The 27,045-nt window shown below is 49.8% G+C and overlaps 1 protein-coding gene across 1 annotated transcript; it reads right to left on the bottom strand.

Moving 5' to 3' along the window:
* Positions 1-492: 492 nt before the first annotated feature.
* On the bottom strand, positions 493-27,040 carry Nphs1 (NPHS1 adhesion molecule, nephrin). The gene is made up of 30 exons (XM_075985427.1): positions 26,523-27,040; positions 26,224-26,439; positions 26,027-26,149; positions 25,698-25,826; positions 25,182-25,263; positions 24,701-24,804; positions 23,610-23,737; positions 23,354-23,525; positions 23,052-23,209; positions 22,706-22,850; positions 22,494-22,618; positions 20,853-21,039; positions 20,617-20,746; positions 20,297-20,469; positions 18,914-19,054; positions 18,688-18,828; positions 18,031-18,152; positions 16,000-16,171; positions 15,763-15,919; positions 15,522-15,673; positions 12,454-12,565; positions 12,195-12,376; positions 9,870-9,920; positions 6,662-6,787; positions 6,519-6,543; positions 6,367-6,442; positions 5,674-5,764; positions 5,125-5,240; positions 1,389-1,553; positions 493-1,293 (listed from the first exon to the last, which is right to left on the bottom strand). The coding sequence occupies exons 1-29, from the start codon at positions 26,632-26,634 to the stop codon at positions 1,422-1,424; spliced, it is 3,780 nt and encodes a 1,259-aa protein (XP_075841542.1). The 5' UTR covers positions 26,635-27,040; the 3' UTR covers positions 493-1,293; positions 1,389-1,421.
* Positions 27,041-27,045: the final 5 nt, after the last annotated feature.

The raw sequence follows: 27,045 nt of genomic DNA on the forward strand, positions 1-27,045 counted from the left end.
GCCACACTCTAGCCCCTCACTGGGGGATTCTAGGCAGGGGCTCTACCACTGAGCTACACCTCCAGTCCTTCACTGGGGGATTCTAGGCAGGGCTCTACCACTGAGTGTTGTCAGAAGCTGTTAGTTCCTGGTCACTCAGACTCCTGAAATAATCACACATAAACTATATTATTTAAACCACTGCTTGACCAATCACTTAAGCATATTGCTAACGAGCTCTTATATTTTAAATCAACCCATTTCTATTAATCTATTTCTATTAACCCATTTCTATTAATTTCTGTGTATTGCCACGTGTCTGTGGCTTTTTGGGTAAAGTTCCATCCAGCATCTGTCTCTGGTGGGGCTACTTCTCCCTGCCTCTGCCTTCTTTCTCTAAGCATTCAGTTTATTTTTCCCCACCTAGCTTACCCTTCCCTATCACTGGTCAAAGCAGCTTCTTTATTAACTAATGGCAATAAGACATATTCACAGCATACAGAGGGGAATCCCACATCAACTGAGCTACCTCCACAGCACACCTCTTAATTTTGAGGCTTTTAAAAATGTTGTTTTGAGTCAATGTTTTACTTTGTAGCTTGGAGCTCACTATGTAGTAAGTCTCAACCTTAGAGAGATCCACCCGCCTCTACTTCTAAGTGCTAGAATTCAAGGTGTGGGACAAAACACACAGGTTGGATTTATTTTATTTTTAATTGTGTGCATATGAATGTTATCTATATGTTGGTATATACACATGAGCGCATTTGCCCATGGAGGTCAGAAGAAGACATCAGAGTCTCTAGAGCTGGAATTGTGATTGCGAGTCACCTGATGTGGGTGCTAGGAGCCAGACTCAGGTCCTGCAGTAAGAGCAGTAGCTGCTGGTAGAGCCATCTTTTCAGCCCCTGTGCTTTTAGTGTCCCAGGCTAACTTTGAACTTGTGCTTCTCGTGTCTAGGCCTTCTGAAGAGTTGGAATGACAGCAGTGGGCACTATGCCCAGTCTTGTATGTATATGTAGTGCCAGGGCTGGCTGCAATCTGTAGCCCAGGACCTCACATATGCTAATGCATAGGCTCACCCGCTGAGCATGTCCTTAGGCTCTGAATGGGATTTTAATAGGCCTTCCCTACTTCTAAAAGTTTTCCTTTTGAAAAGCATAATGATTCTTTAAATGGCTTCTCATTGTTCAAATGTCGTTTCCAAGTGGCTTTGTCCCTTTGGAGAAGTTTCATTCCTATAAAAGGAGCCTTGCTTATCCCAGATGTCAACTTGAACCTTCTTGTCACTCACACATTCCCTCATGTCTTCTCCTGAAAAAGAAACCACATGTTAGCATCATGTGGTGTGGTGCTCATTGAAAGATCAGCAAGAAAGGAATGCACAGGGCCAGTGGAGCAAGACATACCATGACTGCAGGAAATGGGTGTCATGAAGGTTCTCAGACCAGATGTCCCCTCAGCTCAAAGGGAAGAGAATCAGGCTCCACAGCAGCCAAGTCTGCTGCCACCTGGTCATAGATTCCCCTTGGATCTTCATACTTGAGACCAGGCCAGGGAAGGTCATAGGGGTCCTAATGGACAAGAAGTGGAGTCAGAGCCACCGAAAGGCATCCTGTGGGACATCACTCTAGCTCTGGAGGACACACATCCCTGTCAAGCTTCCTTCTAAGCCTGAGATTTAGCACACTTGCTTGCCATGCACAAGGCCTTCTGTGCAATCCACGGTGCTGTTGAAACCAAAACAGAACCAGAGCTATTATAAACAGTCATTGTGGCTCATGCTTGTAATTCTAGTGCCCTAGGGGCTCTTCCTTTGGATTTGAGGAAAGTCTGAGCTACAGAGTGACTTCTAGACTAGCCAGGGCTACATAACAAGGACCCATCCCACCTCAAAAGTTTTCTACCTGTCCGTGTAAAGGTGGAACTTGAGAAAAGTCAAGGTGGGGTGAGGGTGGATTCTGTGAAGCTAGGAGATAAGTAGACAGGAGTTTGTGAAAACGGCTCACTGTAATCACTTCCGTGTGTGGGGATCTTCTCTATATTTCTAAGGTTTAAAGCTGGATATGGTAGCACACGCCTATAATCTTAGCACCCAGGAGTCTGAGGCAGGAGGATTTTGAGTTAAGAGCTACCTGGGCCTCCACATAGTGAGACAAAAAGGTCAATGGATAGACAGATAAAACACATCAAAACACCCATCTCCAACAACAACAACAAAGAACAACACCCAACACCCAACACTAACAACAAATAACAACAACACCCAACAACAACAACAACAAGGGTAGCTGAGGGCCGGGTGTGGTGACTCAACCACGTAATTCCAGTATTTTGAAGGCTGAGGCAGGAGAATTGCTGTTAGTTCAAGGTCAACCTGGGCTACAGAATGAGAAAGACCTTGCCACAATAAATAACAAATAAATAGATAAATAATAAATAACTGACAACAAGAACAACTCTCATGATGTCAGCTGTGGCTTCTGCAGGATGTGAGTCTCAGTTCGGTTTGTCTCATGGCTCCCAACACATTTCCCCATCAAAATGGAAGACAGCCTGGTGCGGTGACCTCAGCACTCTCTGAAGCTGAGGCAGGGAGATTGCCAGTCCAAGGCCAGTCTTCACTATATAGGGACTCTTGCCACCACGCCTGGAAGCATGTGCTCAAGTCTGCGAACTCGTGTGGCAGAAGAAGAGAACTAATCTCTACAAGCTGCCCTCGGGCCTCCACACACACACATGCACATCACACACACGGGGGAGGTCACATAGGTTGGCCCTTTTTGGAAGTGTGCTTTGTTTTAAGACTCAGAGAAAATGAACGCTGAGTTTAGCAAACTTGGAGCAGCACTGGCCCGTTAGATAAATACAGTCACCTCATCTGCTTTTGGGTTACCCAGGAGCTACAATTAGGTTGATAATTATAAATTGTTAGGAAGCCGTGCTGTGGTAGCGCTCACCGTTAACCCAGCACTCAGGAGGCAGAAACAGTCAGATCTCTGTAAGTTCGAGGCCAGCCTGGTCTACAGAGGGAGTTTCAGGACAGGCTCCAATGCTACAGAGAAACCCTGTCTCTAAAAGTCAAATGAATAAATAAATAGTTAGAAAAAAAATCAGAGGATGATAGTATTTGTGCAGCATAAAAATTAACTGGAAAAAATTAACTAGAATTCACTGGGAGATGGTGACCCATGCCCGCACGCCTTTAATCCCAGCACTCTGGAGACAGAGGCAGGTAGCCTGGTGGGTTCGCATATGTATTCGCTGAGACTGCTTCTACCCTGTGACAGCGATGAAATTCTTAAAGGAAGGCCATGAGTCCCTCAAAGCCCCAAATACTCCTTCTCCGGACCCACCAGCGCTTCCCAGGGAACATAAGGTCCAGCACCACGGACAGCGCTTCCGCCGCCCTGTCATTGAAACTGGGATCGTCGAATCTGAGACCTGTGCCTGGGATTGACATTGTCACCAAGAGAGATCCTCGGCCCAGAGTGGTCAGGCTCAGGAAAGAGTCAGGCTTTTTGCTTTGTTTTGTTGTTTTTTTTTCTCCTAGTCCTTTTGAGTATTGGAAGACAGGCGGATACCCTGTACTTAGTTTGAACATCAGTGTGTCTCTCATCTCCCTGGGCGTGAGTGGGTGGTGGGAGGTCGAAGTGCTTGCCTGTGATTGGCACCTGCCAAGCCATCATCCTCACTCCATCCTGAGTTCTCTCTCAGCCCAGGGTATGGAATAGTGTGGACCTGTAAGTCTCTGATCCTGTAGATGAACACCTACCCAGGCTTATCCGGGTAGTATAACACACTCGATGTGATGGCTCCCATGGGTAATGACAGCACTCGGGAGATGGAAACCGGGCAAGTAGGAGTTCAAAGTCACCTTAAGTTACATAGCAAGTTAAATCTGGTCTGGGCTATATGAAGTCTTGTCTCAAAACAAAATCTCCAAAACCAATTGATATATTCTATCATGTCTTAGTGCTTGGCTCAGCAACATGTGTGTGTGGCCAAAAGCAGACCAGTGTATGCCTGCACCGTGTATTGGGAACTACCTGGAAAAGAGTCATTCTCTTTCTTTGAAGATTTCAAATCTAACAGGAAGGAAAGCTGGCTCTACCGGGAGATGTTTAGGGAGAAGTTCTGAGTCTAGTTGTACCCGAAGACAATTCTAGCATGTAGCTTTTCAGCTGAGCGGATCAAAGACATCCTTCCTCAGACCAGCGAGATGGTGCGGCGGGTAAAGGCACATATCATGAAAGTCTGGTGGTTTTTACAGAATTGTCCTCTGACATTGGCATGCCCATCCATATATACACAAAATGCATGCACGCATGACATTAAAATAAAACTAGCTCTTTTTTGTTGTTGTTTTTCAAGACAGGGTTTCTCTGAAGCTTTTGAGCCTGCCCTGGAACTAGCTTTTGTAGACCTGGCTGGTCTAGAACTCACAGAGATCTGCCTGCCTCTACCTCCCAAGGGCTGGGATTAAAGGCATGCACCACCACTGTCCGACGGAAAAAAAAATTCTTAAAAATGCTTTTTTCCTAGCAACTTAACTAATGTGGTGGAGATGGCTAATGGTCCAAGGAAACACATCCCTTCCTTCTCCCACAGTGTCAGAACTGTAGACAACAGCTCCCAGTCTCTGTGGCTAGACATGGCCATGTGATCATGTTCCCGCCAATCAGAAGAGAGCAAAGGGGAGGGTGACCATTTCTGGGTCTCTCTGGTGCCTTCTTTCTCTGTCTTCCTCTAGCTGGTTGATTCCCCACCTGTGCTAAGCTGACCTAAGCCTGCAGACCCAAGCAATGGGTATTTTAGAAAGTGACAGGAATCCAGGGAGAGAACCCTGGGTTCTAAGTCACTGGGTACAGTGGGACTCCACTTGGGCAGCTGCATAAGAAAGACCTCAGCCTTTTCCTTGCAGAAGATAGACTCCCACTATGTGGTCAAGGCTGGCCTTATACTCCTCACCCCACCTTCCTCCTCTCTGGCATGCACTGTCATTCCTGGGTCAAGGTGTATCACTTTGGCTCCTCCTACCACTGCACTGAGGCTGGGTCTCTTTGTCACAGCTGTGTATCCTAACTGATATGCACAGTAGGAGGTGGGCTTTCAGCCCAGACAACCTGGTGATAATCTCCTCACCATTTGGACTTCATCATAGAGGGGTCCCCAGACCCCAGCAGGGTCATAGGCTCTCTCCACCTCATCGTAGACATGTCCAGGGAAAGCTGTGTCTTCATCTTCAATACCTGTGAAGGCTGGAGTCGGCAGACATTAGTATTGGGGGGAATGTCCCCCTCAAAGGCTCACATGCTGGGGGTTTGAGCCACGGTTAGTGGTGCTAGTCTGGGAGGTTCTTGAAACTCCAGTGGAGGGAATGCCTGGCTGGACAAAGCAGGTCACAGGGATGTGTCCTTGGGGGAGGGCTCTCCTGCCTCTGGTCCCCTTCCTGTCTGGCTCACTCTGCTTCCTGTCTGCCATGAAACGAGCAGCTCTCCTGGGCCACACAAACATGTAGCCATGGGTAGAACCCTCTGAAGTGAGGCAATAGAAACCTGGCCTCCTCTGAGGTATTTTGGTCATAGTAATACAGAAGTAGCTAACAGAGCTTGGAAGAAAAAGATATCAGAGGGCCCAGCTCAGATGTCAGGGTACCTGGAAACGGGGAGTCCTGGTGTGGTCATGACTCACCTTGGTGATAAGACACCTCTTCCAGTGTGGGGGGAAGCTGAGGGCTGAAGTCCCTCATGTAGTGGTAATGTGGTTCCACTTCTGTGCTAACCTGTCATACACATGCACACGCATGAACACACATGCACGAACACAAACATGCACAGGACATACACATGAACACGCACACACACGCACACACACAAACACATACATGTGTGTGTACACATGCCCCACAAATAAATACATGAGCACACACACGAACATACATGAATACATGCACTACATACCTGAACACACATGCACACACATGCATATACATGAACTTGCACATGTGAACATGCAACATGAACATGCAATGCACAAACACATATACGAGCCACACATGAACATACATGCACATACACAAACACATGCACACACGAACATGCACACATGAATACATGCATGAGCATATATATGCACACACAAACACATATGCACACATGAACATGCGCGCCCATGCATGCACACACATGAACACACACGAGCACACACATGAGCACACATGAACACAAGACACCTGAAAACACATGTGTACACATTAACACACGCATGAACACACATGAACACACTAAACCAGTAAACAAGGTCATTTCCCCTGACTTGCTGGTTCCAGGAGATGACAGTGATTAGCTGAGCTGAGCTGGAGGCTGCCGGGTCACCCTCACTCACCATGGAGCTTCTTGTGTCCCGGTCCCCAGTCCACTGACTCTCCTCATACTCATTCCTAATCCGGTCTTCCTCCGACCTTCCAGGACGAAAGTGTAGGTGAAAATGGGCACTGAGTCTGCCACCCGTCCGCACTCCCGAGCTCTCCCGCTTACCCTGCCTCTGTCTTCTCTGAGATCTCTGAAACAGGAAAAGGGGGCCTCAGAGACTCTGCTCGTGCCCACGGACCTGCCTGGGCAGAGCTGTGCTGTCCCACCCATCGGGTCTCCAGCTTGGCAATGGGGAGCCCTCTCCTCACCCTCAGCAAGGCGCCTCAATCTCCGCCGCCAGAGGAGTCCCCCAGCACAGGAGGCGCTGGACAGCAGGAGAAGACCACCAGCCGCAAACAGCACGGGCAGCAGGGGCAGTGTCAGGGGTCCTGGGAGTGAAAGATGCCCCAGTGAACCCCAACACCTGGATGCAGGGTTCTGAGAAAGCCAATCCCTGACTGAAGGACCGTCAGCGTTAACCTCACTGCACCTGAGTCACCCAGAAGATGGGTGCAGCAGAGCACTTTGGGGTGACTGCACTGTGTAATGGGTTAACTGAGGGAGGGAGCCAGGCCTAGGTGTGGGTGGCACCATGCCCTTGTGCTGGGAACACAGAGAATCAGTAGAGGAAGGAGGAAGCTGCCCTGAGCATGGACATTATTTCTCCCTTAGCTTTTTGTCCACCATGGTGCGAACTGAGCTGTGCCCCGTGGTGAACTGACACCGCCAAAACTGTGAGCTGAAGCAAATCCTTCCTTCTCCTGAGTCCTCCTGTCAGGTACTCTGTCAAGCGAGGACAGAAGTAACTCACTGACACCAGCAGAGGTCTCCACGGTCAAAGAAGGCAGGTCCAGGACTCCTGCTCCACCCCATCAAAAATGATCTGTTTGTGATGTGTGGAAGCGTATGCATGAGCGCATGTGCACTGTCCACGTGTGGGAGTGGAGGTCCGTGTTGGGTGTTTTCCTCTACTGCCCTCTGCCTTATTTTTAAAAAACATACATATATATGCACACATATATATACATACACACATACGTGCACATATACACATATATACACATATCATATACATATATACACACCTAGCATATGCATACACACATACACATAACATATACACATATGTATACCCATATATACATAAGCATATATATGTCAGATCAATTTATTTATTTCATATGTTTAAAGGTTTTGCCTGCACATGTGTATGTGCATCATGAGTGTGTTCATGTGCCTGAGGTCAGGAGAAGGCATCAGACTCCCTAGAACTGGAGTAATGGATGATAGTGAGCCACCGTGTGAGTGATTCTGGAAGAATAGCCAGTGTTCTTACCACAGAGACATCTCTTCAGCTCCTAGTTTAGTTTTTTTTCCATTTATTTATTATATATATAGTGTTTTGCTTGCAGGTATGCCTGCACGACAGAAGAGGGCACCAGATCTCAGTACAGATGGTTGTGAGCCACCATGTGGTTGCTGGGAATTGAACTCAGGACCTCTGGAAGAGCAGTCAGTGCTCTTAACCTCTGAGCCATCTCTCCAGCCCCCCCCCCCAAGTTAGTTTTTAAGATTTATTTATTTTTGTTTTATGTGGATGAGTATTTTGCCTGTGTGTAAGTGTGTACACAATGTGTGTGCAGTGCCCACAGGAGGCCAGAAGAGGACACTGGATCCCATGGAACTGGAGCTATGGATGACTGTGAGTCACCTGATGTGGGACCCAGGAACTGAACTTGGATTCTCTACTGTCTCCCTGGCTCCTGTCTTGTTTCTCTGGGACAGCGTCTCACTGAGGCTGAGGGCCACTGCTTTAGCTAAGCTGGCTAGCCAGCAAGCCTTTGGGGTCTGCCTGTCTCTGTTCCCCAGGCCCAGGTTACAGCTGTGTGGCCACGTCAGGATTTCACGCAGCTGCTAGCGGTCTGGACTCAAGTCCCCTGGCCTTCACAGCAGGTGCTTTACCCACCGAGCCATCCCCCAGTCCCTGCACCCTTCTTTCCATCCAAAGCAGGGGGCTTCTTCCTCAAGTCGAGCCGTTAGCAGTGGGTCCTTGCTCCAGCAGAGCCCTTCTGTGACAGGAATCCCCCTGCACACCGGTTCATGTTAAGGCATGCCATTTGCCAGTGGGGGAGAGTGGCTAAAGGGCCGGAATTCAAAGCATGAGATAGCAGAGCTTGCCTTTCCTGCTGTTCTTGGAGCCTGTGACTATCTCCATGTGAGTGTTCCAAGGAACAATTACTTCCATTGTCCCAACCATGAGGCAGATGACTGCTACACCTGTGAGAATGGATCCATCTGAGATCAGTCACAGTCTAGTGGTCAGCTGACCATAGAGATGATTTAAGAGAGCCCAGGCCAGAACTATCCCAGCAGACTCATAGAATCATGGGAAATAATGTATGTTGCCAAGCACCTCCATGTTTGGGGTAGTATGTTACACAGCTGAAGCTAACTGATACAGCCACCTCACAGAGAGAGCATGGATGTAGCCAGTTCTTTTTGGTTGTTGCTGTTTGCTTTGGGGGGATGGGAGTGTCTCTCTATGCAGCCCAGACTGACTTCAAGCTTGTGATCCTCCTGGGAGCCTCTGGAGTGCAGGGATATGGGTGAGGACCAGCTAGCTGATGGCTTTAGAACTAAGATAAGGCTGGGAAGATGGTTCAGGAGTAAGAGCACAAGATTCAAACCCAAAAGCTAGCTATGGTGTGTGTGTGTGTGTGTGTGTGTGTGTGTGTGTGTGTGTGTGTGTGTGTGTTAGAATATGTGCATGTGTGTGAGTGTGCCTTTAATCCTAATACTCAGGGAGACAAAGGCAGGCAAATCTCTGTGATTTCAAGGCCAGCCTGGTCTACATAGCGAGTTCCAGGACAGCCAGAAATACGCTGAGAAACCCTGTCTCAGAAAAACAAAAACAAAGGAAAAAAGAAAACAGAACTATCTCTAGATTCACAGACCCTGTCTTAGGGGACCAAGGCAGAGAGTGATAGAGAACTTCCAATGTCTTCCTTGGGCGTCTGCCAGAAGACATACCCTCTCTCTCTCTCTTTCTCTCTCCCTCTCTCCCTCTCTCTGTCTCTGTCTCTGTCTCTGTCTCTCTCTCTCACATACACACACACACCACATGCAAGTATGCACTTGTGAGCCTATGCACAGACAGCATTAAACTAAATTATGCCAGGCACGAGGGTTCATACTTGTAAATCCAGCGTTGGAAGACTGGGGTAAGATTACTACAAATCCATGGGAAGACCTTGTCTCAAAAAACAAAAAGAGACTGGGGCTACACTGCAATGTGGTTGCAGGTTGTGCGCAGGCATGGCACTATGTTTGATCTCAGCGTTGCGCAAAAAGAGTTAAACCAGCTTACAAAAGAATAGTAGAAAGGGACCTGTGGGGACCTGCAGGGGGTCAGCTAAGTCTTTGGCAGTGATGGGCACAAGGGAGGAGGACGGGGGGGGGGGGAGCACTTGCCTGGAGGCTGCTCTGTGGGTAGCTGGTGGTCTGTGTCTTCAAGAGTCTGGTCCAGGCCTGCAGGTGGAGAGAGATTAAATTAATACCGGGAATCGGATAAGCCCGAAGGATCCCTCTGCTTCCTAAACTCTTCAGATGACTTAAAAGATCATGGGAATGGCATGTGATTTCTTAGGGACGTTTTATTTTATTGCTTTTTAAAAAGATTTGTTGTTTTTTATGTGTACCAGTGTTGTGCTTATGTGCATGTGTATGTACCATGTGCATGCCTGGTGCTCAGACGGTTGTGAGTCACCATGTGGGTGCTGGAACCAAACCCAGAAGCTCCGCAAGAGTAACAGCTGCTATTAGTGATTGAATCAACTCCCCCGCCCTCTCAGTGAGGTTTTAAAGACAACACACTACAGCAGTCCTGTGCCAATAATCACAGTGAACTATTAATTAGTGTTTTATAGTGAGCATGTTCCTTTAATGTGAATTACCAATTTGTCGAGTTAATAAAAAAGGGTGCTGGGAGAGGGGGAGATGGCTCAGTGGGTAAAGGCATTTTCACTAAGCCTGACGACCTGAGTTCAGTCCCTGGGCCCCACATGGTGGAAGAAGAGAAGTGACTCCTGCACATTGTTCTCTGACTTTCACAGCCATGTGGTGACATGCTTGCCTGTATACACGAACGCGTGCACATAAATACATAAATATAAAAGCGTTTAAAATAGCTTAGATATACTTCTGCATTTATATGTAAGTATGTATGTAGGAACAATAAAGAAAAAGAGGCCATGCATTTGGTTGGAGAGGGGAGAGAAAAGGGGGAAATGATGTAATTATTTAAGATATAATTAATTAAATATGGGACAGTGGGGGAGATGGCTCAGCAGGCAAGCACATGGCCGATCTTCCAGAGGACCCAGGTTCAGTTCCAGCACCCGCATGGTGGCTCACAACCACCTGTAACTCCAGTTCCAGGAGATCTGTCCCTGGCTAGTATCAGGCACACACAGAATGCACATACATACAAGCAGGCAAAACACCCAAGCGAATAAAAATTTTAAGAATAAATAATGTTTAAAAATGAAAATCAAGAATGTCTTAAAATAGAAAAAATAAATTTGAAAACAAATATTTTAAAGATATTCGTCTCCGTTGGAGTTTCATGGCAGAGCTATAAATCAGAAAACTGGAGTAGGGAGCTGAACATCGTCTGTGTTTTAGTATTCAAAGATGAAGACTGGAATGTAAGGAGCACATGGCGGGGGGCGGGGGGACCAGTAGGAGTGCGGACCCCTTAGAGGAAGACAGAATAGGAGGCACTCCCGTCCAGAGCAAGCTGAAGCAGAGCGGGGCATTTCCTTTACATTTAGGTTATAGTTTTTCATTGTCCAAGAAGCACGTGAGATAGTCACTTCCTTTAATCCTCTCAACCATGAGAGGAACCTACTTCCAGAAACCTGGGTGGAGAGCTCTGGGAGGAAAGCCTGTCTAGCTGGGTTGGTGGCGGTGGTGCACACCCGCAATCCCAGCATTCACAACTGTCTGCCGAGTGTGGTGGTGCACACCCGCAATCCCAGCACTCACAACTGTCTGCCGAGTGTGGTGGTGCACACCCGCAATCCCAGCACTCACAGTTGTCTGCCGAGTGTGGTGGTGCACACCCGCAATCCCAGCACTCACAGTTGTCTGCCGAGTGTGGTGGTGCACACCCGCAATCCCAGCACTCACAGTTGTCTGCCGAGTGTGGTGGTGCACACCCGCAATCCCAGCACTCACAACTGTCTGCCGAGTGTGGTGGTGCACACCCGCATTCCCAGCACTCACAGCTGTCTGCCGAGTGTGGTGGTGCACACCCGCAATCCCAGCACTCACAACTGTCTGCCGAGTGTGGTGGTGCACACCCGCAATCCCAGCACTCACAACTGTCTGGCTGAGTGTGGTGGTGCACACCTTTACTCCCAGCACTCAGGAGGCAGAGGCAGGAGGATCGCTGTGCATTCTAGGCCAGCCTGGTCTGCATAGTGAATTCTGGGTTAGCCAGAGGTACACAGTTAGACCCTGCCTGAAAAACAAAACAAGAATCTCCCAATTTCCCCATTCCCCAGTCGTTACAGACCAGTGGCTAAAAGTTGGTCCTAGAGCCCTTCCCTGCCTGAGTTCAAGGCTTTTATCTCCAGCTCCTCCTAGCTGTGTGACCTTGGCCAATTTGCTTAACTGCCCTGGGTCTCAGTTCTTTGATTTGTGAGTAGGGGAAATAACAGCTTCTACTTTGTTATACCATCCCCCAAATTGTCCAAAAACCCACAAAACTCTCCCCTGCTCAGGACTGCCTCTTCCCACCTGGGGTAGTGATGGAGACCTGGATCCCTTTGTCAGTCAATCCACTGTCCCCAAGGGCATTGCTGGCCAACAGCCAGATCCTGTATCGCGTAGAAGGCTTCAGTCCAGTCAGCGTGAAGGTGGTGGCCTGGGGTGGCAGGACATCCATGTAGAGGTATCCTGGAGTCTCGAGGGCCTCATACCTGTGTGGGGGAACAGGTCAGTCAAGCGTCTCTCTCCACTGTCTGGCCTGAGTCTCCTGCCTCGGTGGAGGCCCCACCTGATCTGGAACCGCTGAGGCAGACCCCCGTCAAAGCCAGGCTTCCACTCCAACCCTACTGAGTGAGGGGTTGTGCTCACCACCTTCAGTCCCCAAGGAGGGTCAGGGCGGCCTGGGAGAGAAAGGGGAGATTGTTAGGGGATACAAAAGAGTCTAAAAGCCTCCTTCCAGAGTCTCACAACCACCTGTAACTCTACAGGTACCTGGCACACAAGCAGTTCACAATATACATGTATACACAACACTCACACACATAGAATTAAAATAAATGAACTTAAAAAAAATCACCTTGAACACTGAACCCAAAAACCCCAAGTTTTGCTTCCAGCTAAGTGCGTGGGGAGGGCAATCCTCCCCACCACATTTTCTTCCCTCTTTGTTTGTTTGTTTGAGAGAGGGTCTCCCTTTGTAGCCCTGGCTGACTGGAACTCACAGAGATCCACCTGCCTTTGTCTCCCCAGTGCTGGGATTAAAGGTGTGTGCCACCACACCCAGATTCAAACAATTTTTTTATTATATTCTCTCTCTCTCTCTCTCTCTCTCTCTCTCTCTCTCTCTCTCTCTCTCTCTGTGTGTGTGTGTGTGTGTGTGTGTGTGTGTGACCATGAGGGCTCCAGGGGTGGAACTTGGGTCACCAGCCTTGATAATAAAAAGCTTTTTCTACTGAGCCATCTCACTGGCCCAGGTGATTTTTAAAATTTTTAAATTTATTTGTGTACTTTTTATGAGTGTTCTGTTTGCATGTACAGCTGCAAGCCAGAAAAGGGCAGCAGATCCTATTGTAGATGACTGTGAGCCACCACGTAGGTGCTGGAGATTGAGCTCAGGTTCTCTGGAAGAGCAGTCAATGCTCTTACCCACTGGGCCATCTCTCCAGCTCCCCAACTGTTTTTTTAAATTCTATCTATCTATCTATCTATCTATCTATCTATCTATCTATCTATCTATCTATCTATCTCCCTCTCTCTCTCTCTCTCTCTCTACCCATCTATCTATCTATCTATCTATCTATAGACAAAGGTCTATAGATAGGGTCTCCAAAGGTAGCCTAGGTTAGCCTGGAACATTTTGATCCTCTGGCCTTAGCTTCTCGGCTTCTGGGATTACAGGTGTGTATCCTTATACTGGTTCCACTCATAAATTTGAATTTTATATATGTTTCTGGTTTTTAAACAAGCCATCTTATCTAGTATATATTGCTGATTCACTCCCACTGAAGATGTGGCCAGCTGGAGGCAAACATGTGGCTCTGTTGGCAGGGTGTTTTTAACATCCATATATGTTGCAGAAGGCCGATCTCTGGGTTTGATCCCCAGCCCTTCCGAAGCCCAGCATGGCGGTGCCCATCTGCAATCCTACCACCCAGAGGTGGAGACAGAAGGACCAGGAATTCAAAGTCCATCTCGGGCACACAGCCAGTGAGGCCGCCATCACTCTCACTTGCTCTTCAGCAAAGGTTAGTCAATGCAAATTAATTCCTCCTTGAGGTATGATATGCCCTCTCTCCTCTTCTTTCCATTTAAAGATTTGCTACTTATTTTTATTTTATGTGCGTGGGCACTTTGCCTGCATGTATGTGTGTGCAGCACATGCCTGCAGTTCCTGTAGAGACCTGAAGAGGGCGTTAGATCCCCTAGAACTAGAGTTACAGATGCTGTGAGCCACCCTGTGGATGCTGGGAATTGAACCCCGGGTTCTCTGTAAGAGCAACCAACGCTCTTAACCACTCAGACATCTCTCAAACCACCCACAAACTTCTTGAACTTAAGAACATGACAAGGTATTTTAGCCTTCTTCATGCTAACCATTTTAAATTACAAAAATACCAACAAAATGAAAAACCAAGACAAAACCCACAGCCTTAAGTAGGCCACATAAAGAACACGCATTGACATCATGACCCCCAGGACCAGAATGTCACTGGTTCACCATCAATAAGAACATGCCATTAAGCCAGGCAGTGGTGGTGCACACCTTTAATCCCACCACTCGGGAGGCAGAGGCAGGCAGATCTCTGTGAGTTCAAGGCCAGCCTGGTCTACAAAAGTGAGTTTCAGAACATCCAGGACTGTTACACGGAGAAACCTGTCTCAAAACAACAACAACGTGCCCACCAAGCCACCCACATTCCATCTCTCTGCACCATGGCTTTTCACAACCACAAAAGAACCATTAGTGTGGGACACTTGATGCACACCTTTAACCCAAGCACATGGGAGGCAGGGGTAGGCTGATCTCTATGAGTCTGAGTATAGCCTGGGCTACTTAGTGAGTTCCAGGGCAGCCAAGGCTATATAGTGAGACTCTATCTCAAAAATTAAAAACAAACAAAAATGACCATAAGTACTGATTTAGAAGTCATGGATACGTTTTAGTGAGTAGAAGAACACACACACACACACACACACTCGGCTTTTGTTCTAACCTCACATCTTTGGTGATGACACCTGAATTACCTTCCCTTCCACACTCTCAAACCACATGCTTCCGATGGAAACTGCCTCCCTCCAGCGGGAGGGACATGTGACAAGGCTTGTCAATCAGTATGGAGTTGAAAGGAACGAGTGAGGTATAAATCTAATATCTACACAGTCATTCGAGGAGAAAGAGCTGTATCCCCAGGTTAAGGGGTAGCTCAGCAATAAGGAACTTACCCAAGTTTCTTAAGGCCCTGCATCTTACATCCTGCACCCTCCCTGCCCACAATAAAACAAACCAGCTACACCTGGTGACTCTAAACTCTAATCCCAGCCCTTTGGGAATTAAGTCAGAAGGATTGCTATTTTGAGGCAGGGTTGGCTACATAGCAAAGGTTATCCTGGGCTACCTGGGTTAACCTGGGTCTGAAGTTAACCTGAGTTATATATCAAGACCTTGTTTCAACAAAGCAAAACTCCATTCTCACGCATGAACACCTTTCAGAGATCAGAAACACTTCCTGGCTCTGCTCAACCAGGAATTTGGCAAAGCGCGGTCCCCAGCACCCCCCCCCCCAGCTGCTCCCATCCCAGCATCCCCCCCCCCCGGCCACTCCCATCCCAGCATCCCCCCAGCCGCTCCCATCATACTGATGCTAACGAGCTGGATGTTGGTATGGTCCGAACCGAGGTCATTGGTGGCCGTGCAAGTGAAGAGGGCATAGTCCTGGGCTGCGGACACGTTAGCAATGGTCAAGAGGCTGCTGTGGACAACACCCTGGTGGTACCTGTGCTCTGTGTACCTGAAGAGAGGGCCGCGGTTGGACTCAGAAAGGAAAACCAGGGCTGGATGACCAGAGCCGGGGCACGACCTGGCTATCCCCAGGTTCACCTGGGATCTTGGAGATCCAGAGGGACACCGTTTTTGGTCCAGGTGAAGTCAATGTTGGGGACACCTCGGGCCCGGCAGTGGAGGGTCGCTGAGCTGGTGCTGTCCCCAGCCGCAGCCACTTTCGTCAGGGGAGTTGGATGATCCACCTGAGGAGCGACTAGGACAATTGAAGAATCAATGTGGGGACTGCGGAAGGGTGAGAGTGGCGGGCCATGGGCAGACCTTGAAGTTACCCACATCTGACAACCAGACGGACCAGCCCTCTTGCCACGGGCGCCACCCCATTGTCCACAATGCACTGGTAAGCACCAGCCTGTGACAGTTTGGCCTGGTGAATCCGCAGACGCCCAGTGGATCCCTTTGACACCATCTCCATGTCATCCAGGCTCAGATCTTCCTCCTCTTCCCCCTAGCATCCCAAGATACAGGAGCTCGTTCCCAGTCTGTCCTCAGAACACCCCCTAAACTGTATCCCATCTGTAGCTTCATTCTCCCAGCTACAATCTCCTTCCACAAAGTCAATGAGGTGATGATGTTTCTTGTCATCCACCCGACCACTAATATAGTCCATCCATTCATCCACCAGTTCAGCCAATCATCCATCAGTACATTTGTCTAAACACTCATCATACTTGGAACCAACTGTAGACTTGGGGTGCAGTTTAGTGGGGAAGCATTTGCTTGGCAATGCTCAAAGCACTGGGTTGTTTCAAGCAGTAAAAAATAAATTGACTGAGCTGCATGTGGTGGTTTACTCACTCTTGGGAGGAAGAGGCAAGAGAATCCCAAGTTCAGAGCCAAGTTCAGAGCCAAGTTCTAGGACAGCTTAGACTACATATCAAGACCCTCTCTCAAATATGTATGTTCTAGAATCATAGCACGGGTTTGTTGTCCTAGCACTGAAGGCTGGAGGCAGGAAGGTCAGGAGTAATTCAAGCCTCAGTCTCATAGCAAGCTTGAGGCCAACATGGGTTACACCACTCGTGGTTCCCAACCTGGGGGTCAAATGACCCTTTTACAGGGGCCTCACATCATCCTGCACATCAGATATTTACACTAAGATTCATAACAGCAGCAAAATTACAGTGTGAAGTAGCAACAACGTAATGTTATGACTGGGGGGGGGGTGTCACCACAACATGAGGAGCTGTACTAAAGGGTCGCGGCATTAGGAAGCTAAACACCTCTGCAGGAAACCCCGTCTCTCGAGATAGCTCGGGGGTAAAGACACCTCAGGCTGACCCTAACGATGTGAATTTGCTTCCTGCGAGCCAGTTATTAGGAGACTACTGATTTTCACACGTTTCTGACCTTCACATGCGTACTACAACTCGTGTTCACTGCACACATACAATAAAAAAATTTAAAACAGCAACAAAAAAACGAGCAAACGGCAGAACAGAAAACAGAATCCGCCTGCCCACTCAATTATTTTCCATCCACTCAGCCGCCGGTTCCACAGACCATTTGTTCTCTTCCTTTACAATTTTAAACATTCTTCTTCTCCTTTTTTTTCTCTGAGACAGGGTTTCTCTGTAGCTTTGGAGCCTGTCCTGGAACTCGCTCTGTAGCCCAGGCTGGCCTCCGAACTCACAGAGATCCGTCTGCCTCTGCCTCCTGAGTGCTGGGATTAAAGGCGTGCGCCACCACTACCCGGTGTAAACATTCTTTATTATTCATTGTGGGTATGTATGCACGATGCATGTGTATGAGCACAGGCACACATGTACAACAGCACGCAAGTGAGTTGCTGTTGAGAGTCAGTTTTCTCCGTCCACCATGGGCTCTGGGGATTGAACTATGCCACTATGCTTGTACTGCCCACCTCACCTGCCCAGGTCAAGCTATCCACCCCTCAGCTCTCTGCGCATTCGTGACATCTTCCCCCCCCCCGTGTGTACATCATAAGTATGTGCGCCTGCTTACTTGTATATACCTGCCTCGCCATTGATGTCAGTGCAGTTGGCATTCTTCCTGACCCCCCTCCTCGCCTCCTTTCTAATCCTGTCTCAGTTAAGCATGGAGCCGCCCATCACCACCCACCCACTTTTGGTTCATCTGTGCACACACACACACACACACACAGACACACACCCATGCCATTCTCTCATTCACCTGACATTCACCAAAACCAGTTCTTTAAAGATACCCTGACCGGCATAGTCACATATGGCTTCGCACGTGTGGCATCTCCTCCTAAGGCACTCATAGCCAAGAGACTATACCGTCCTAGCTCCATGTCCACTCAGCCAAAGGTGAGGTACTTACCAGTCTCACCCAGCTGAACATCTCTGGGAGGATAGGGTTCGCATCCACGGTACAGACTATGTCCACAGAACCCCCGACATTCACCTCGGTCGGGTCCCGGAGGGCACGGATGGTGGGAGCGTCTAGTGGGAGACAGGGGCTTGGAGAAGGCACTTAGCCCTGGCAGGTCCTGCTGAGGTGGGGGAGGCCTCCAGGAGGAGGGGGTCTTAGAGGTGTCTAGAATGGTACCTAGGGGTACAGTTCTCAGAGTGATGAGGCTATCCTCCCCCTCATTGTGCCTTTGTGATTATTAGAGTCTGGGGTGTGTGTGTGTGTGTGTGTGTGTGTGTGTGTGTGTGTGTGTGTGTGTGTGTGTTGGGGTGGTGGTGTACCAGAACAGTGTTGGTGTGGGGTTCGAGAGAACTTGGTTTCCTGGACGGAGGAACTCCCAAATAAGTAGACCCCTCTGTCTATGCAGGTTCCACTTCGGGTCTCCCTAGCCAGCAAAGCAACAACTTTGAAAGGGGAGGGCTCTAGGGTGGGTAGCTATCCCTGGTTGTGTGGGCCTTTCACAAGAAGGAGACTCCAGGTTGGGCAAGGTCCCTTGAGTGGGCGTGATTTCCACGGCAAGACCGGTTCCTGGAAACCCTCGGTTCCCAGGTTTCTGCGGGGGCTCACAATGCACATCCAGCTTCAACAGCGTCTCGGCAGTGCCCTCAGAATTCTGGCAGTGTAGCTGATAGATGCCACCATCAGCTCGGGTCACATTCCACAGCTGTAGAGCTCCTCCGGACAGGATGCGATGCCGGGGACCGCCAGCTGGGGAAGGCCGGTGTAAGGAGTGGAGCGTGGAAGGCCCGCCCATCCTCCCGGGTCTGCACCCTTCTCCAGGCCCACACCCCACCTGGGCTGAGGCGGTAGCCTCGGAAGGTCCAATTGAAAGCCTCCGGCGCCGGGTTAGCAGACACCGACACGGGCAGCAGCGCCTGGCCCTGCTCCTCCACGGTCACTACCAGCACTTGCTCCCCCAGGAACTCTGGAGGGTCTTCAGAGGGGGCGCCCCAGGAAGTCAAGAGTGTTGGTAAAGGGTTAAAGATAGGGTAGTGGCTAGGACTGGACAGGGTCACTGTTAGAGCTGAGATGCGAGACAGCTCTGGTTAGAAGCCAAAACCTGGTGAGCCAGCTCAACGGAGCTTACTGACAAACTTGAGGGCCTGAGTTCAATATCCGGGAACCCCATGGTGGGAGGTGAGAACCAGCTAGCTTCCTTAACTTCCTCCACTCCTTCACAGTGGCACAGGCATGTGGGAACATACACACAACAATCAAATGTAATTAAAAAAAAATCCAAGCCGGATGAAGCGGTACATGCCTTCAATTTCAGCATTTGGGAGGCAGAGACAGGCGAATCTCGGTGAGTCCCAGGCCAGCCAGAGTTACACAGTGAGACCCCATCTCGAAAAACAAACAATCAGGGAGCTAGAGAGATGGCTTAGAGGTTAAGAGCACTGGCTGCTTTCCCAGAGGTCCTGAGTTCAATTTCCAGCAACCACGTGGTGGCTCACAACCATCTCTACTGAGATCTGGCGCCCTCCTCTGGCGTGCCGGGGCATACATCGAGGCGGAATGTTGTATACATAATAAATAGGTAAATCTTTTTTTTTTTTTTTTTTGGTTTTTCGAGACAGGGTTTCTCTGTGGCTTTGGAGCCTGTCCTGGAACTAGCTCTGTAGAACAGGCTGGTCTCGAACTCACAGAGATCCGCCTTTCTCTGCCTCCCGAGTGCTGGGATTAAAGGCGTGCGCCACCATCGCCCAGCTAAATAGGTAAATCTTTAAAAAACAAAAAAATAAACCTGGATATTCTAAAAAAAAAAAAAAAAAGTAGCAAACAAAACCTACCTCTGCCACAAAAAAAAAAAAAAAAAAGCAAAAAACGTGCGGAACCAGACATGGTAGTTCAAGCCTGCAATCCCAACACTCCTGAGGCAGAGGCAGGAGGATTGCCGCGAGTTCATGGCCTTCCTATTCTACATATTGAGTCCCAGGTCAGCAAGGACTACATAGTAAGAAATTTAAATTTTTTTAAATTGACAACTGAAGATCCAGTTTTGCAAAAAGAGCAGATAGGATACAACTGAGGACGGAGAGCATGGATTGGAGCTGGGGCCAGCCTGAGGTCGGCATGAAGGTGGGGGAAGTTAGGACTCTGGGTAGAGGTAAAGGCTTCTTTAGCTGGAGTCTGCAAGGGTGGGGCGGGAGGGGCGGTACCGGGCCTGCGCGCTTACACAGCACGTTGAGGCTGTAGAAGGAGCTCACGGTTTCACGAAGTGCAGCGCTGTGGGCTCGGCAGGTCACCCGGTGACCGTGGTCTCGGGATGACACCCGAAGGAAAACACTCCTGGATGCAGCGGAACCTTTGAACGGAGCGCTCTGGGGCGGGGCAGCCACGTCTTCCAACCTGTGCAAGGTTTGGAAGTCGGGTGAGGACCCGGAAGGATCAGATGTGTGTTCAAGGCCCTTGACCAGTCATTTAGAGCGCAGTGGGGAGAGGTTGGGAGGGGGAAAGGATGGAACTCGGATGGGGTGGGGCCTCCTGTAAACTCACCTCTCTCCCTCTTTGTCCCAAGACAAGTTAACTGGGGGATTGCTGCTAATGCTGACGCAGGTCAAGTTCAAGGCGTCACCTGGGCGCAGCGCCGAAGAGTTGGCCAGGATGGTCAGGTTGGTTGGAGGGACTTAATCAATGGGTTAGAGATTCAGAGGTTGAGGAGCCTGGGTATAAGGTTGCGAGTCTATACCGCTCCCTCCGCACCCCCACCCAACCCCGGCCTGTGCGCGTACACTGCACCTCCAGCTGCCTGGAAGCACTGAGCTGACCCGCCTTGCATGAGAACTTCGCTCGGTTGTCCGACGGTCCTATGACCAGCACCAGCTCGCGGGAGAAAGTGCTGCCAGACTTCTCCAGACTTCCCAACTGCACACGCCGGGGCTCCTGGGGCTGCCGAGGCTCGCTCACCGTTCGTGAGTCCTGAGGACCCAAAGAGAGTGGGTGGTTGCCAGCCCAGACAGGGCCATTGTGTGATAAAGGCGCCTCCAAGAGCGGATACCCCATTACCTTAAAGGAGTGGGAACTGGAATTGAGCACTCTTACTCCTAGACTCTCCTGCCTGCCTTGATTGTTTGGGGACCCTGATCCCTATTGTGCACCCCTCCACCCCGACCTCATCAGCCCACTCCCTGCTGCAGGCTCCACACGCCCAAACCCCTTACTGTGATATTTACAGAACACTGTGTGCCTGGAAACTCCCTTGAAATTCCCAGACTCGGCGTAGGAGTCTTTCACTTTTCTTTGCCTCTGTTGTTTTTGCCTTGTTTTACATGAGACAGGATCCCTTGTAGCCAGGGATGACCTCAAAGTGAGTCCTCTAGGTAGTTGAGGGCGACTTTGTACTCCTGATCCTCTTGCCTTCACCTTCCAAAAGCTAGGATTACCAGTGAGCCACCTCGCCATGCAGGTTGTTTATTTTTTATTTTTTTTAATTTTCCACTCTTGGGCTGCAGAGATGGCCTTGCAGTTAAGAACGCTGACTGCTCTTCCAGAGGACCTGGGTTCAATTCCCAGCACCCACATGGCAGCTCACAGCTGTCTGTAACTCCAGTTCCTGGGAATCTGACACCCTCTTCTGTCCTCAAGGGTGCCAGGCACGAATGTGGTTTGCAGACAAACACGCAGGCAAAATATCCAAAAAAGTAATAAAACATCAAAATTTCTAAAACTTTCCACTCTCCCCCAAAATTTCTCTGACCTTTTCCCTAATTTCCAATATTACCCCTTGGGTCCCCTGCCTCTGTCTCTCTCCTCGCTCTCTCCCTTCCCTTCATTCTTCTTTATTTTTTTAATATTAATTTTAATATGAATGAATTTTCTTTAATATGAATGGTACTATAATTGCTTTATATCTAGAATTTTCTATCTTAATCCAAAGTTCCTTCTTTTATCTTGGAATTGTTTATCCGGATTTTCCAGAACTTCCCTGGGTTTCATTAATTCTTATGACATTTGTGTCTTTTCATAATCTCTAGCATTTCCCCTAGATTATGGGTTTCTCCATGTGTTGAGGGGGTGGAGGAGACAAGGGGATGAAAATCTCAAAGCTAGGCAGGGTTGTTGGCACACACCTCTAATATAGGCAGAGGCAGGCAGATCTCTGAGTTTAAGGCCAGTCTGGTCTACAGAGTAAGTTCTAAGCCAGCCACGGCTGTATAACAAGGCCCTGTCTTGAACAAAAAAACAAAGTTCAAGGCTGGCCTGGACTACATATCTTGTCTTAGGAAAGAAAATGGCTCTAAGTCAGTAATGTGTGTGTGCTTGCTCTTGCACACACCTGCACACACACTTTCACATCCATACAAACAGATACACGGGGGGAAAGGAAGCCAGGAAGGGAGGAAGGAAGGGAGGGACTCTTGCTTGGTACCTACCTTAAACCAGGTGAGGGAGGGGTCTGGATTGCCTCCGATGGCCAAACACACCAGCCTTACCCGAGTCCCAGTACGAATGTACTGCCCCTCTTGGGGTCCCTCAATCCACAGCTTCTGGGCAGGGTCTAGTGAGAGATGGGGAAAGAGAAGACATTTTTGTCTGAATTGGAGCTTCGGGGTGAGGGTTCTCTGGGCTCTAGGCTAGAGCTCACATTTTACATTCAAGGTGAGTGATTTCTTGAAGGTTTCCTTGCTGAAGGCGTCGCTGAAGGCCTCACAGGTGAGGGACAAGCCATTGTCTTCCCTCCGCACCAAGAGTGTCAGATTGGACATGGAGATGTGGCCACCATGCAGGCCCTAGCAGGAGGGAACTTCAGATTTGGGGACTGCAAAGCCCCCAGCCATGGAAACAGAGGCCTGAGTCCACCAGACCCCAGCGGGGGCACATGAGGCAATCCCACCCTCTTCCATCAGACCCAGGAGTTGGACCCTCAGTCTGGGCTCCTCAGGGTCCAGGGCCTCAAGGGATTACCAAACCATCGTCTCCCACAGCCTCACATCTATGACTGTCTCATCCGTGGGTAGCAGCTGCCGTCCACCCAGCCACCATCGCAGCAGGACCGGGGGGCGACTGGACTTCGTAAGGCAGCAGAGGGTCACGTTCTTGTTCTCAGACTGGGATGCAGATCCCAGGATAGTGACAGCACTGGGGGGAACTGAACGACAGATGCATCAACATAAGACCGGGGTCCAGGCTGGGGTCTTCACAGACCAGCCCAGGCAGATGGGGGCAGGGACCAACAGACGTGAAGGCACAGAGGTCGCTCTGGTTATGGGCTGAGGCAGAGAGCTGGACTCACAGGTGACCTGCAGTGAGATGCTTCGCTCCTGGGTCCCTGTAGACACACTGTTGTAGGACAGACAGCTGAGCCGGGCTCCATGGTCTTCAGGTCGCACAGCCATCACTAACACACTGCGGGCCACGGCCTGAGCATGCTCTGTGCCCCAAGCTATGGACACTGGTTTACCATTCTAGACACAGAAGTCAATCTAGTTATCTCAGCACTAGCTCCTGGGCCCTGTCCGCCCCCCCCCCATGTCAGCCTCCACCCTCACCTTCAGCCACTGCAGGGTAGCAGGTGGATTTCCACCTCGGGCCACGCAGGGCAGCTCCAGGTTCTGCCCTGCCCGTACATGCCCCTCATCCAAGCCTGGCCAGTCAATGACAGGAGGTCCTGGGGGGACTGTGATGTGGGAGTGTCATATATCAATCTGTTGATTTCATTGGTTAAGCAATAAAGAAACTGCTTGGCTCTCATAGGTTAAAACATAGGTGGGAGGAGTAAACAGAACAGAATGCTGGGAGAAAGAAGCTGAGTCAAAGAGTCGCCATGATTCTCCCACTCCAGGCAGACGCAGGTTAAGATCATTCCTGGTAAGCCAGCTCATGGGCTACATACATTATTAGAAATGGGCTAGTCCAGGTGCGAGAATTAGCCGAGAAAAGGCTAGATATAATGGGCCAAGCTGTGTTTAAAAGAATACAGTTTCCGTGCAATTATTTCGGGGAATAAGCTAGAGCTAGCCATGTGGGCAGCCGGGTGCCGGGGATGCAGCCCGCCGCTCTTATTACAACCGGACTGGGGAGCAGGGACCACTCAGTGGGCCTGGGAGGCTCATCTATTCTCTCTGGGCCCCATAGCCTTCTTTCAGTTTCCTCCCGTGGGTGAGGGAGATGGCTCAGGAGAACCTGACTTCCATTCCTGGAACCTACATGGTAGAAGGAGAGGACTAACTCCTGAGAGATGCTCTCTGACTTCTCCACTTGGCATGTCCATGCACACAGAGACACAATAGCAACAACCACCACCACCATAATAATAAAATAAAATAATATAATAAAAATAAAAATCTTAAATTTCTCTCAAATGCCTTCTTTTTGTTTTTAGTGCTGAGTCTGAAATCTGGGTCATTGCACATCTGAGGCTCGGTTCTCCCACTGAGCTGCAATGCCCAGCCCTCAACAACCCAGGCTGGCCTTACCTTCTTTCTGCTTCCTTCCCTCCAAGGCTGGGATTATAGACACACTGCAACAGCATGGCTTGTGATAATGCCTGAAACTTCTGCCATTCTTGAATTCCCCGTGCTCCCAAATCCTGCTAGGATGTCCATCCTCCACGCCCACAACTATCCCTATCCTCACTTACACAGAATATTCATGGTGAAGGAAGCCTTGATGGGAATGTCCAAAGCTGGGCTGGAACCCTCACAGAATAGTAACTGCCCATTATCTGAGCTCTGGGGTGTCACCCTGGCTTGGAAAAATAGAGATTTCTGCAGTCAGTCATCACCTGAAATTTGAGGCCAGGATAAAGAGGAGAGCGTCCCAAAATCCCACACTTGGCCAAGTCTCCATACTGATTTATACTAAGAGCTGGACTCCCCTGGGAGAGATTTGGAGGGTCAACAATGAGAATAGGGGTGCCCAAGGTCTGCACCCAAACTAAATATTTTTACTCAACACCTACAAACTGGGGTTACCATCAAGAAGCTTTGAGAGTCAGGGTGAAGAGTCAGGTCCCAGGTATTCCCACAACTCAAGTTTCCAAACTTGCATCATTAGGTTCTGGAACTCAGGTGGGAAAACCTGGAGATCGGGGGACAGGGAGAAAACCCCAGCTTGCACACCTGGCTTCAGCTTCTGCGATGAAGAGCTTCTCCTCGGAGCCATCGTTCACATTATAGGAGACGTCCAGTACCGTGTGTCCACCTTGGGGCAACAGAAAGCTGGCTAGAGAGATGCTGGGGTTTTCTCCATGCCCTGGAAGTCCTCAGGATGGGCATAGCTCTCCCTTAATATTGGCTCTGGAGGACAAGAAGCTGTGGTGCCTGTTCTGTCCACCCACACACTCAGGATCCCCTGAACTCTGCGGTTCTTAGGACTGGAACAGGGGCCTTTCTCTCTCCTCACCCTGTCCCACCAGGGGTTTCTTATTCCTGCATAGCCATTGGCACCCCTAGCTCACCTGAGTGCTCACACCTTCTCCCTACCCCAGATCAGCCTTGCATTCTCCTGGAAAGCATTCCTTTCTCATCCGTGTTGGCCTCGTTTCCTGGGGTGATACTCAGGGGTGACATTTTGGGGGTCCCTAGGCAGGAACACCCACTTCCCATTTCAGCGACATTGTGCTGTCCCACACTCACCCTGGATGAAGGTGATGTGCGGGGCTGGTTTGGCATCTCCAGACACACAGGTGACCACATACTCCTGCCCAGCCACCCAGGTAACTGTGCTTCCTGCCTCGGGGGTCAGCTGGAGCACCTTAGGGGGAACTAGAGAGAAAGGGCATGGGGTTAGCCACTACTGAGAGGTGGATGTGATGGTTTTGTGGTTTTGGCCAAGAGTTCAAGAAATGAGACTGTACCCAGGGCCCAAAGTGGAGGGGCTTGGGAGCTTGGACCTCTGGGTCCGAGGAAAGAAGAGGGCTGGAACCCAAGTTGGTGGGTCCCGGAGGGGAGTCTCTCACCCATACCTAGGATGGAGAGGATTACTTTGGGAGACACGAGCTCAGGACCCATCTCTGAGCGGCTGACTTGGCATTCATACTCCGCATCATCACTGAGGTCACAGGTTTCGATACGCAGGTGGAATTCACCTGGAGATGGAGCGCTCGCGGTCAGGGCCCCAGCTTCTGCTAGCGGCTCAAGATCTCAGGCTCTGGTCTCTCACCTTTAGCAGGATCTCCTTCCAGGCTGTACCTCGGGAAGCCTGGGATCCTGGGGTTTGGACCCAGAAGTAACCCATCCTTAGCCCACTGCACCACACTGCCAGGGGCTCTGACCCCACACCGCAGCCTAACTGTGGCCCCTTCCACTGCCGTCAGGTTTTCAGACAGAGTCCAAAAGCCCCGAGAAACCGAGGTGGGGATTGGTGACTGGGCCAGGCCTGGGGACAAAAGGGGATTGATAATAAGAGACAGAGGTGGCGCTTGAGGGCCCGTGGGCTACAAGTCCAGCCTTTCTACTCACCTGTGGTCAGCATTCCCATGAGCAGCAAGGGAGTCAAGCTGGAAGTCCTGTGTATTGTGGTCACCCCAGGACCTCTGAGGGCGACTTCCTTAGTGCCCATTGCCAGCCACATGGTTTGATGTCTTGTCTGAGCCTCTCTGTGTGTCCCCCTTCTCTCTCTCTCTCTCTCTCTCTCTCTCTCTCTCTCTGTCTCTCTCTCTCTCTCTCTCCTCTCCTCTCCTCTCCTCTCTGTCTCTGACTGTCCTAGTCTTTCTTTCTTTTGGCCCTTAGCTTGCCCTGCCAAAGGTTCTTTCTCTGAGTTCCAACCCCAAGCACTCAAAAATGCATGCTTTCTCTTTTTCTCCCCATCAGTCTCTGTGTCTCTTTATCTAAGACTATCTCCCTCTCACCCAGTCACCCACTACCGCTGGGGGTGGGGGTCCAGCAAGCTCACGAACCCAGAAAGCCAATGCAGTCAGTCACAGCGTGGAGCCATTTCTTGGACCCAGTGTGAGCACATCCTGCTGCTTCCCCTCAAGTCCTT

This window comes from Microtus pennsylvanicus, chromosome 1 (genome assembly GCF_037038515.1).
Source record: "Microtus pennsylvanicus isolate mMicPen1 chromosome 1, mMicPen1.hap1, whole genome shotgun sequence".
NCBI lineage: Eukaryota > Metazoa > Chordata > Mammalia > Rodentia > Cricetidae > Microtus > Microtus pennsylvanicus.

Bases quoted from the DNA above. Each gene is read 5' to 3' on its own strand.
- Nphs1 (XM_075985427.1), bottom strand. From the start codon at position 26,634: ATGTGGCTGGCAATGGGCACTAAGGAAGTCGCCCTCAGAGGTCCTGGG. The intron at 26,440-26,522 runs GTGAGTAGAAAG...TTTTGTCCCCAG, and splicing joins CATGGGAATGCTGACCACAG to GCCTGGCCCAGTCACCAATC. The intron at 24,805-25,181 runs GTGTGCAAGCTG...TTTCCAAGCCAG, and splicing joins ATCGCAGAAGCTGAAGCCAG to GGTGACACCCCAGAGCTCAG.